This window comes from Nicotiana sylvestris, chromosome 4, assembly GCF_000393655.2.
Source record: "Nicotiana sylvestris chromosome 4, ASM39365v2, whole genome shotgun sequence".
NCBI classification, from domain to species: domain Eukaryota; kingdom Viridiplantae; phylum Streptophyta; class Magnoliopsida; order Solanales; family Solanaceae; genus Nicotiana; species Nicotiana sylvestris.
The window spans coordinates 91,991,758-92,002,043 of NC_091060.1; the positions used below are offsets into that span (position 1 = coordinate 91,991,758).

Consider the following 10,286-nt stretch of genomic DNA (forward strand, 5'->3'; position numbering starts at 1 on the left):
TTTATTTTCAGGTCAAATTAAAAAAAATAGTAATTAAAAGTTTATTATTTTTGGCCAAATAAAAATATTTAGCCTAAATAATATAGTTTTATCCAATTTTTATTATAAATTATATTCGAAAAAAATTATCTAAAAAAATAATATTCTTAAAACGGTAAAAAGTATATTTTATTTTTCAAAAAAATGTCACATATACAGGAAAAATCCACGTGGCAGGCAAGTGCACCCACACTTTTTGCCACATCAGCGTTTAGGGGGGTAATGTCTCTCAAAAGGCCAAGTTGAGGGGGGTAATTAAGACCGAGCATAGTTCAGGGAGGATACTAATAATCTGAGCCAAGTTTAGGGGTGATTTAAGGTATTTTGCCAAATATAAAAGAAGGCAGAAAAAAAAAAAAGAAACATACAACAACTATTACTACACCTCCGTCAGAAAAGCTTGTGTGTGATTTCAATTAATAGTTGAGAAAGCTGCTCAAATCATTCAAGCCTAGAAGAATCCCAGAAATCCTACAAGAATACAAGACTAGAAAGGATCTCAGGAGTATGAGAATATTACATGTAAACAACAAATATAGCGTATATGGAAAGAGGTATACAGATGAACAAGTCTCAGAAACCGTCTCACTCTGGCAGGAAACGGAGGCTGTGAAAGAAGATGACTACAAAGGCTACAAAATGTATTTATCGGACTTTCATCAGCGCACTCAGCTCTTTATGTACTTCTGCAGAAACCAAATATCCCCTTTTAGACTAAACACGAAAGCTAGTGTCATCATCAACACTGCTGAAAAGTTGTATACTTATTACAGGGGCGGTAAGCTTAACTTGGATTTTACCTGAGATTGTAAGTTTTCAGATTTTCACAAGGTACTATAGAGTCCAACATTCACACCATATTGGTGCTTGTACGAGCGATTCTCTGAGCTTCTTCAAGGTCCTTCAAGAATCTACATGTCCACCACACACATTACAAAATATTTCGGTTAACTGAATGCATAAGAGAGTTTAATATAACTGGGAGAAGATGATGTTTGGAATAAAAAGGAGAGCATACCTCTTAGAATTTAAAAGGGCAGAACCACCAAGTATAAAACGGATCCCCGAATTTGTAGAATTCTGCAGAGCAACTGAACGTGACTCTTCATATGTTGTCCCGCCAACAATGAAAATCACCACCTCCTGTGGCCTGTATATGACAAACAATTAAGGTTGTTTTAGCCACATAAATTGTTTAAGCACCATCGTATTTTCAGCCAGGTTCCACCCAGAGGCGGAGCTAGCCTATGAGGGGCGGGTTCGGGCGAACTCAATCACTTTTGGTTAAACACTATATCTGTACTAACAAATTCATTAAAATATGTATAAATATTCAATTGCGAACCCGGTAACTAAGACGAGTTATGGGTTCCGTAGCAAATTTAGAACCCATAAACTTCAAATCCTGACTCTATCTCTGGTTCCACCTCATCTTCAACCCTAAAATGTGACTAGCAAGTTTAGTTGAACTCATTTCGAATCTAAGTTTCAAAAACTATGAAGAGAAAAACACAAAAAAGTTTGTCTGACACTAATTGTTGGTTTACAAAATTAACATTCTTCAAAGTATTAGCATAACCACAAAAGAAATCTATTGAACCCTATTTAAAATGTATAACACAGATAGTGACTTTAGTATCAGAGCCACGCACTTACGATGAGGAAGATTTCGTGCATGCCAGAATTATTTATAGAAAGTAATTGCACTTCTTACATCAAACTGCCAAGGTCTTGCAAATAAAAGCAAGTCAGTTGGCTAGAGTACTGCTTACTCTAGTCTTTCCCTTGGCGCGCTAAAACTAGAGAAGATGCAGAAAATAGTATGGAAATAATAAAATTTAAAATATCATTGCAGCTCAACTGACTGACCTGGCCTGTTGAAAATGATTTCCTACATAAGGGTAGTCCACATCTCTCAACCTCCCCCTGGTGATGTTCTCCATGGTTTGGAAAAGAAGAGGTTGATGCTGGGTATACACATTCTCAACCCCCTGAGATAAAACTCAACTGTAAGCCATTAAAATCTGCATCTACAAGGTGTTGGATAAAAATAGTAATAATCATTTCGGTGAGGTGATGGGTTGGGGTGGGGGGCATTATAACTCTGGAAAGGGAAATATCAAAAAAGACATTTTTGTGTTCAACTTTTTAGTATTTTCTGGTAAGTAGCCGAACTGTTTAGTACTTCTCGAGCAATTTGGAAGTTTTAGATTATCTATTTGGGAACATAATTTAGATTAACCAAGAGGGACTAGGCGGATATTAACACTAGCATTTTCTTTTTCCAAATACGAATGCTTGAAGAGATGTTTCTACAATTCTAGATTATACAGAGTTCTGGTTTCTGTTAATAGTACAGAGAGAAAAAAAAGTATTCTACATACTAGACGCACCTTGAGCCCACGAGCCATGTTACGCGCAATGTTCAGGAGATCTCTGTTCCCGTACAGATCCCCAGTTCTCTTATCAACTCCTGCTTGCTTTAGAAGGAATTGCACTAGCTTCAAACCATAACCAATAACAATGATTTCATTTGTCATATGGAATAGTCAATATAACATCAAGTTCAGATTAACAATCAACTCAACAATAGAAGAAAATATACTTTGATGCAAAATACCTACACATAAACTATAACCAACAAAAAGCATGAAATAAACAAGACTAACTGACTTTTTACCTACTTATATGAAACATAATAACCACGATTTTAAAGAATGCTGTTTGTTTCCCCTTTTTTTCCTATTTGTACAATCTTTAGAGCATAAAGAGAAAAGTAGAATTTTTTAAGACCATCAGAAGCAATAATCTTTTGAGCATCCACAAATAGATCAGATCAATCCACAAAGAGAATAAAGCACATTAACTGTTAGCTAAAAGAAATTTGCCTTTACAGAAGGCACCAAGTGAGGTCCTAATTATCTCTTTTTCACTCTTTCACATGGAGAGAAACAATGAGCAAGGGCAGAACAATTTGTAAGATACAGGTAATAAATGCAAAGAGAACAAGGATAGCAGGACTAACACATAGGAGAAACTGAAAAAGACAACAATCATAGTAATCCTCCTTACTCCAGGCTTATACTTGGGCGAACGAGATGCCAATTTGTTGAATAGCTGCATGAGTTGAACAGGGCTCTCCTTTTCATAGCGCAAGGCATACAGCATGACGAGGCGCAGGCGGTCAATATCAGAGATATTATCATTATTCAGTAGATTTGTCACGGCCTGCAGAGATAGCAACATTTAGAAAAGATATTTTACCCAAAATGATCGTCGTCTTCCACTGATTTCAAATCTTATAGTCACTAGTGCTAAGTACAAGACGAGTCAAAACAGTAAATATAATTAACATTTGTGGCTCAATATCAGACATGTTAATACATTTTACATTATGAGCATCTGACATGAGAATCAGTTCAGTTTCAGAGCCGTTATCCCACTGTATTGGTTTGCTTGCCAGATATCTGAATAGAATTAGCATGTTTAAAAGATTTGGAACTTGCTTCTGCGGAGTCTGTCCAAACAGCGCACCAACAGCATATATTTAGTAGTGTCAACAGACTACTTTGCACTAAATCTCAAGTCAAGATTGAAGTTATCAATGCAGTGAGCTTATCAGAAAATATAAACACCGAACATATCAGTGATGTACCTGAATCATTTTAGCAAAGAAAGGTAGAGAATATTTATTAAACAATTTAGTATTGGATTGAACCAAATTTGTCACCTCCTCTTTTCTTTTAGGAGGTACAGAAACTTGTATCATTTCAAGGATCAACAATATACAAGGTTGTATGACAATTTTGTTCATGGCCAGCGAACTCATTGACATATTAGTAATTTCAAAAGTAGATTTCAATTACATCCTACATGTGTTGTATCTTGAATAGCCACTTTATATATGGAAATCACAAATTAGATGCAAATACAACTCTATAGTTATGACATTATCAATGTGTAACACCTAACAGCGTGGATAGGGACACAAGAGTAGAATCCGAGACACAATTGTTGAAATTGGATTTCAAGTCACCAAGGGGGAAAAGTTAAAAAAAAAAAAAAAAAAAAAACAAGAGTTGGCCCATGAAACTAGGGGTTTAGGGGTGGGATTTACCCCAAAAATGTTAAACTCAAAAAAGATGACACAACACGGATTAGACAGTATGTTATAATTTATGTATGTTCTTTTAAGTAACACTTTTATAAGTAATACACAGCCTATAAAACAACAATAACACAGTAAATAAACCCAACAGGAACTTTAAAAAAACTCCTAGATCAGTAAAAAATTTCCAAATAGATGAACAAAAATTAATAAGAGACATAAACAACATATAAATTTCATGCACATTGCTAGCTAACACCTGACCAACACAAATACGTGGACTTAACTCTCATGTCCATGCTTCATAGTTTAGTGTATCCATTCACCAAGAGGGTGGGAGGTGACAGGGATACTCCATTTCTTCTCCTTTTATTTTGGGTATAAGTAAAAATTGGGACCCAAGAGGATCAGGAGGATTGGTGACAGTAATATACCCTTTACCACGACAAGCACACCATCAACTCAGAAGTTACATGCCTCGGTTCAGCGACATATGCTCACGACTACATCAAACCGCATTAGTCCATGTTTATCTTTCTAGGCGGCAAGTTTACTTGATACACCCTAAGCTCTTGTTATCCAGGACTTGTCTATACCAGATTGTTTGTATCATGTGTAATAATGGTTTCAGAAGTGATAACATGCAACAATAAGCATCTCTTTGCCTCGTCCCTCCTCCCCTCTAACGAACAACTCAGTTAGTTTCAATTTAGCAGTATGTGTTCATTAAAACAATAATTTCAAACAAAGTTCCAAAGAAGAACTGTTGTTGCTTAAACATGGAATGACCTTGGTTTTAGTTACATCTTCAACGCAATCAAAGGAATTTCAGAATTCAAACTAGTTAATTAAAAAAAAAGGAATTTAGCATGTAAAACTTGGCCCAAATAACCACCAAAAGTAGAAAACAGAGAGAAGACTAGACGAAAATTTTCCTTATTTTCTACTTAAGTTTTCCACATTTATTTTCCATAACTGATAAGAAAGTTATGGTTCAATACTGAAGGACTAGGCTACCTCGAATGCTGCCCCTTGTCCGCCATTGCAAGCCAATTCTTGTTCTGTCTGTGAAACCAACATGAGTTTTCGCTCTTCAACTATCTTGCTCATTTCCGTAACCAGTGTCACATGCTTAGAAACATTGCCTTGCATTTTTCTGTATTCCGGGTAGTTGTCCACAAATTTAGCCATGTCCTCTGCAAAAATGCAAGCCTTATGAATAGAAGCTTCTTTAGAAGAAAAATACCATGTCGGAGTTGCAACAGAAACACTTTCTGTACAACCCAAAGTTAAGCTACAAGCTCGCAAATACAAACCTATCGTCTGGATATTTTGGTTACTTTTTGCCACTTGTTGGAAGTCGTCCACCATTTTCTTAATATTCATTCCAATATCTCCGAAGTTGTCATACATATTAGCTTTGAAAAATGCATCTTGCTCAGATGATAGCACAACCTCCTAAAATCATAAAGAATCAACAGGTAATGAATCATCCAAGATAACAAGGCTGTATTTAGATACAAGAGGAAATAACTTTGAACCTGTTGATCTTTTGGCAACTTGCCAACATTTTTCAGGTTGACCTTGTTATCTTGAATGCCTATCAACTCATGAACCATTGCCTGTAAAAGTACATAGCACAAATGAGCAGCATTACTTAAAGAAGTGACACACTAACGTCACTTGAAGAAGAAGAAGAGGGGGAGGCACAAAAGAGCAGCCCGGTTACGCTCCCGCTACGCACGGGGTCGGGGGAAGGGCCGAACCACAAGGGTCTATAGTAAGCAACCTTACCTTGCATTTCTGCAAGAGGCTGTTTCCACGGCTAAATTTGATGAAAATAACAGAAGTACAGAAGAGGCACAATCTGTTAGAAATAACAAGGACAGAGAACTTACAGACTAGTCATACCTGATAGGTCCACTGATTAAGCAGTGGAGTCACTGGGTCATCCCTTCTATCAATTATTAGCAACAACGGAGAAACTTCTGTTCTCCTGAAATCAAAAAGACCACTCTCTTGCTGGTACATCAGCTTCTGCAATATCGACAGAAGAAAATTGTGTTCAACTTTTTACTTTTCCAATCTGAAATATCCAAAATCAACTGCACCTTCAACCTCAAGCAAGAGAGGTAATAATCCTAATAATAGAACTTGATAGACTACAAAGAGTCTATCAAGTTCTATTATTAGGATTATTGCAAGAGAGGAGCCTTGGCGTAACTGGTAAAGTTGCTGCCATGTGACCCGGAGGTCACGGGTTCAAGCCGTGGAAACTGGAAACAGCCTCTTGCAGAAATGCAGGGTAAGGTTGCGTACAATAGACCCTTGTGGTCTGGCCCTTCCCTGGACCTCCGCGCATAGCTGGAGCTTAGTGCACTGGGCTGCCCTTTTTTTCTAGACTACAAAGAACAAACATGACGAAAAAGAAAGATACAGTTGGCGTGCTTACAGAAGCTTCATGTGCTATTCTTTTCGCAATATCAGATGTCCGTGAATATCGAATAATAGGCCTTCGCTTTAACGCCAGGAAAACCGCAGAAATTCCATCAACAACTCGTTCACAAAACTGCTGTAGTGCTGATGGATCTACAACTGCTGGGAGCATATACATGTGGTTTGAGGCCATATTTAACGTGAAATGGTAAGGGTCCAACGCAACAAAATCTGCATAAAATTCCTGCAAATCACGTCAATAATCATGTAACATAGCGAATGTCTAGTTTCAATAAAAAATTTAAACAAGTTACAGGCCACAACAAATTTTTAGAGCTCCAATAGAAAGATGTTATCAGCAACAATTTCTTAGTTTTTTCCATATTATGCAATATCCTTTTTCAAATGCACATGATTTCCCATTTAAACAGTAGAAAATGCTAATTCTAAACATACCTGCAACTGCTGGACAACTTCATGTTCATCTGAATCGGCTAACATATGAAGTTGAGTATCTTTCAAAATATTGGAGAAAACTGCACAACAAAAAGGATATGTTAAATGTTTTATCCTTGAGAATCTTTGGACAACAGCATTTTACACTAACATGTTCTTTTGAAATATTTTAATATATAGCCTGAACTTATTAGCAGATTTCCTGTGCCGTCCAATTATAGAGGACATACTTACAAAGGTGATATTCTCCAAATCTTGGCTGAGCCAGTTGACGCCGCATATGCTGAATATTCTCTGATATCGGTCTTAGAAAATAAACTGCTTTAAGATGTGACATGGATTCCTTGGACATTGAAATAGAATCTACCAGCTCCACCAGGAACACCTCCTTCTTCAGGAGCTCTGATTGAGAGTACACAACACTAACAAAACTAACCTGCTCATTAACAACAAAAAGCAAACACCACAATTTATGACAAAATAGCATTAACACAAGAAGAGATTTTGCAGATATAATCAATTAAAACTTAACTTACACCTAACATCTTAAGAATCAAACAAGATTAATTATTATTCTGGGCCACCGTTTATTGATAGTAAAGCAGAATTACATCATTTGTGATCATATTTTACCAGCTTAACTACAATAAAAGAAAAACACAAATAGGTAGAAGCAGTGCTTAGATGCCGTAGACGACTATATTCCAAAATACCATCCCAAAACTAATTGATGTATCCAACAGTCAAAATCTACCTAGAAGCAGAAACAACTGAAGTCATTACTTGATCCAAAAAATAGAAATGGAAACAACTTAAAATCCAGCAGACCGTCTTCCAGAACCCTGATTCCACACCTAATACACCCTTATCTAGAGAACTTCCACCCTGCTGCACATGCAAAGCGTATTCTATTCTTCTTCTTCTAATGGACCAAGGGAAATTAAAAGTTGGTTGCATAATATCTCCTGGAACAGGCAGCTTTCCATAGAAAAGAAGTCATCACTCATCACTGCTAGCCATAAGAGGGAACACATATAAGACAAAGCTAATAGAACTGAGAAGAAAAGGATTGATCAAGTTTTCATCTATTAGGCAACTGTCAGTTCCCTGCTGCATCTTAATTTAACTGTTCTGTAGAGAGCACTCACTGCTAGTGTATCATAAAACTTCTAATTAGATACAAAGTTAGCCCCAAATGGTTGCTGGACCTATACTAAAGTACAGAGATTTACTCACACACCAACCTATGTAGAGAAATAACAAAATCCACTTAAGATAAGTATACCATTGACAGCTTCGAGTCACACCAAAAACCATACGCATTTGAACTTGAATCTCTCCGTGGTCTTTCTTCTTCCTTCAAAACATCTATGATTCCTCTCCTTCCATCCTTTCAAAAATGCAAGCTGTGACTGAATTCGATAAGTTCCTGATATGTCTTTCTAGCTATATAGAGTATCTTTTGATGCCTTAGGCATGCATCCTTCCGAACTTCCAACTCATGCCAAAATCTACTCCAGTAAGAAACAAGGTCAAGAGAACCTGATCCTCTATCTTCAGAATTCATAAACAGCAGCTTAGATCTCTTTGAAAGTAAAACGGCTGCTCCAATATGAAATTCAAAACAGAAGCTTACTCTCGCACAAACTAACACGACAAGGTGTGCAAACATTGTCTAAAGTCTAATTACCCTGCCAACTACATCAGCCCACCTACAAGAAAGGGTTTCTCGCCTTTGCTTTACTACAATCACTTCAATGACATCCACAAACCCCAGCACTACAACAATCGATGATAACACTATTCATTCTTTCATCTCCTTTTCGGACGTATTAAGCAAAAAAAACTAACGAGTTATGAATTACTGATATTATTTCTGCATCTCAAAATCTACCCATACCCTCAATGATAAAATTCGCAATGTGGCCTGAGCAATGAGCACTTCTTTTTTTTCCTTTGTGTTTCATTGACCACATTGATAACAATCTTGTTAGCTCATACAGCTTGGCTTCCCTGTCCAACATTTCCAGTTAAAGTCTCTTGAGATGATTGAAGGTGTTAAAAGGATAAGATATAGACCTAAAATCATATTGAGGATACTTGTCTCAAAAGACCTACAATCTCTTGAAAGCAGCCGGACTTACTAAGAAAAAAACACAATGGAAGCAAAGGATCCATATAACCATTACCAGCTAATCGGATTAGACCCTGCGTTCGTAAGGAGTCCTTTCATTTTGGCTAGACTTGTATAACTTTGTAGGATAAGTATGATATTCAGCGAATCTCTAGTAAAAGAACTCCTAATTTGGCTTAAAAGACAAAATATTTAGTATTAAATGAAATGAACCTGAATAAAAACAGATTTGATCCAAAGAATTCATATAGCTAGCCCAACTAAGTTGGTATTTAGAACTAGTCGAATGGTTGATAGACATGGGCAGTTGTATAATCTAAGAAGTGTGTTCAGCCGAACCCAATAGCTTTAGCTCTGACCATTTATATTTGTTAAGAAACCTACTAAATATGTACAAGTATTAAATTTTGAACCCAGTATTCAAATGGTCAGTAGGTTCAGTGGGATCCTAAACCCATAAAGTTAAAATCTTGGATCCGCCTCTGTTGATAGACTGATTGAAGCTCCAAGTAATTCTTTTTTTCATTCTTTGAGCTCAAGATATTTCATTAAGCCACCATTTAATATCAATCTGTAACTACACATTAATTCAAACCAAGAAGGCATCAGATCACTAGACTTATTACTCAAAAAGGCAACTTTATAAAGGAGTCATCTCACTCAACTTATTTTCCCAGTCCAGAAATTTCAAATTGGATAGGAATTATCACCCATTTATCGGATCAGATAACAACATGACCATCTCAATTAAATAAAACGAAATAAACACCAAAAAGATTAGATTAAAGAACACACACAACACACACAACACAAAAACACAAAAAACAAAGAAGCAAACAAAAGGGTGTCTTTAAATTGGAAAGAAAAGAACAAACCGTGTGAGAATCAAGAATGAGGACTTTCATCCCAGAAATGTCTTGCAACATGCGATTGATATAATCCCTCACCGCTGCTACTAATACCATCTTTTCTTAGGAATCCAAAATTATGCTGATGATTTGATCTTGTTTTTGCGATGAAATTCAGGAACAGAAAAAAGAAAGATCTCAACAAATCTTTGGAGGGAATTGAAGAACGCCTTGGAGTTGGGGGAAAAAAAGAAGAAAGAACGTT

The 10,286-nt window shown here is 36.5% G+C and overlaps 1 protein-coding gene across 1 annotated transcript; it reads right to left on the minus strand.

Annotated features, from left to right (window-relative positions):
• Positions 1–429: 429 nt before the first annotated feature.
• On the minus strand, positions 430–10,286 carry LOC104215794 (vacuolar protein sorting-associated protein 45 homolog). The gene is made up of 14 exons (XM_009765693.2): positions 10,049–10,286; positions 7,274–7,475; positions 7,040–7,119; positions 6,600–6,827; positions 6,059–6,184; positions 5,689–5,769; positions 5,464–5,605; positions 5,165–5,343; positions 3,112–3,267; positions 2,433–2,540; positions 1,909–2,030; positions 1,058–1,189; positions 840–950; positions 430–725 (listed from the first exon to the last, which is right to left on the minus strand). Exons 1-13 carry the CDS (start codon positions 10,136–10,138, stop codon positions 890–892), a joined length of 1,707 nt encoding a protein of 568 aa, XP_009763995.1. The 5' UTR covers positions 10,139–10,286; the 3' UTR covers positions 430–725; positions 840–889.

What these genes read in the sequence shown, in the direction of transcription:
- LOC104215794 (XM_009765693.2), bottom strand. Translation starts at nt 10,138, where the DNA reads ATGGTATTAGTAGCAGCGGTGAGGGATTATATCAATCGCATGTTGCAA. An exon ending in TCATTCTTGATTCTCACACG is followed by an intron (nt 7,476 to 10,048) that starts GTTTGTTCTTTT and finishes GTTAATGAGCAG; the next exon opens with GTTAGTTTTGTTAGTGTTGT. An exon ending in ACATGGCTCGTGGGCTCAAG is followed by an intron (nt 2,031 to 2,432) that starts GTGCGTCTAGTA and finishes GTTTTATCTCAG; the next exon opens with GGGGTTGAGAATGTGTATAC.